Source organism: Aplysia californica, unplaced genomic scaffold, assembly GCF_000002075.1.
Source record: "Aplysia californica isolate F4 #8 unplaced genomic scaffold, AplCal3.0 scaffold00142, whole genome shotgun sequence".
Taxonomy (NCBI): Eukaryota; Metazoa; Mollusca; class Gastropoda; order Aplysiida; family Aplysiidae; genus Aplysia; species Aplysia californica.
The window spans coordinates 718308-720142 of NW_004797412.1; the positions used below are offsets into that span (position 1 = coordinate 718308).

Genomic DNA, 1835 nt, shown 5'->3' on the forward strand with positions numbered 1-1835 from the left:
TGATTGAAGGAGGTCAGGGTCGGCTGGTTTCAGGGGTAAAATTAGGAAAAAATGGCCGCCATAGTTTGGTAACCTCCATAGCCTGAAAGCCCTTGGAAACTGAAAATGTACATTGTTCGTGCCTTTCAGAAATGTTTTTCAGTAAAATCCACACAAATATATGTCTTTAAATAGACATAAAGGATGTTGAGCCAAAAACAGAAAATAAGAAAAAAAAATTGCCAATTGGCCCCCAAAAAAGCAGTATTCTTTGATTTCACTATTTTGAAGAGCGCTTGATTTCATCACGATGCCTCACATATATTATTAAACATTATTATAATTTCTTTATCAGGCATGCAAACCGTGATGGTAAATGTTTTTCATCCTCGTCAACACAACTCAGATCATTAAATTAACACTTTGCAGTCACACAGCCAGCAGCACAAAATACCCCATCTGGTCACCCAGCCAGGAGAGTGACTGCATCGGACTTCTCATCTCGGACCTGGAGCAGAACTGCGCCAGGCGACCGAAAAAGATCATTTTCGCATTATTGCGCCAAGTGACGGCAAAGTGCTAAGAGATGAATGGGATACAGGATCCAAGTTTTAGTAAGAGTTTTACGGCACTTGCAACACAATAAGGTCATATAAAGGTCGAAGATTAGAGGTGTCCCAAGAGAGTAACAAACACAAAAAAGAAGGAGGGGAGATAAGGACGATAGATGTTGGATAGGATAGAAGAAGCAAATCACACTAGAGCATTCTTCATCTTCTTCAACTCACAGGAATTTGAAACCAAGTCTTTCACGTGGAGTGTCCAAAAGCTCTTGCATTGTCGCGACCTCAGAGCTTTCTCGTCGTTATCTCCATTTCTTTAAACAGGGAAAATCTGATTTCTTCTTAAGCTCACTCTTTGTTCTGAACTGTTTTCCCTGTTACTAAAAATGGAGATACGACAAGAAAGCACTGAGTTCGCGTTATGCTGCAGCATATGAGAGGAAAACTGGTCCCTTGGAATTTTTTAAAGAGTACACTATGATGTCTCTGGAGGAGCAAGATGTCCACTTTAAAATAAAATTAAAAAATTAAAAACAAAAACAAAAAACAACCCACCCAAATCAGTAATAACACTCAGTACACAACAGCAATAAAATTCCAATAAAACCCACAGACCAAAAGACAACGGAAAAGTTAAAAAGTATTCCAAGTACCTAAAAATATATGAAACACACACATTTATTCCCACCAATACTTTAAAAAGGAAAAAAAAAAATTGCAGTTCCTGTACCATTATAATAATATGTGACCAGCAAATTTAAAAACCATAACATAGAAACAAAACCTATATATAATTATTCTATATACAAATGGGGTAGACACAACTATTCCTTAACTAAGCTTACAAGTCATCAAAAGGTACAGTGCGGGCCAAGTTTACAGCATCCTTCAGCATGAAATCTCTGAGGGCCCACAAGGCATTGCTGACGTTACCGTGGCAACCCGCCCCGTGGGCTAACCAGTCTCCTGGCAGGTTGGCTTCTGGCTGACCGGGCGTGTTCTCCTGGGTCGCGGTCAACGTACGGTCCCAGTTGCAGATGCTGTGGCTGTCAGTGTTAAGGCGTTCGATATACCTGAGGGAAAGTTTTAGTCTTAGTAAGAGTTTTACGGCACTTGCAACACAATCACCTCAAATAAGTGCCGAAGATAAGATTTTTGTTTTTGTAAAGTGTTTTACGGAGCTCGCAACTGCATAGGTCATATGAGCCCGCGGGATACACCTAATATTTTCAGTTGGTAGGAAATTTTTAAATTTTGCCCGGGTGGCGGCCGAAGCCTACTCTTATCGATTTT

At 40.1% G+C, this 1835-nt stretch overlaps 1 protein-coding gene across 4 annotated transcripts in view; it reads right to left on the minus strand.

The window, feature by feature from the left end:
• Positions 1-1204: 1204 nt before the first annotated feature.
• LOC101846345 (protein polybromo-1) overlaps positions 1205-1835 on the minus strand; it is a 67512-nt gene continuing 66881 nt past the window's right edge. For all 4 annotated transcript variants that reach the window (XM_035969373.1, XM_035969375.1, XM_035969372.1 and 1 more), the window contains one exon: positions 1205-1615. In XM_035969373.1, the coding sequence (XP_035825266.1) occupies positions 1384-1615 (232 nt within the window). In that variant the 3' untranslated portion in view covers positions 1205-1383. The remainder of the gene's footprint in view (positions 1616-1835) is intronic.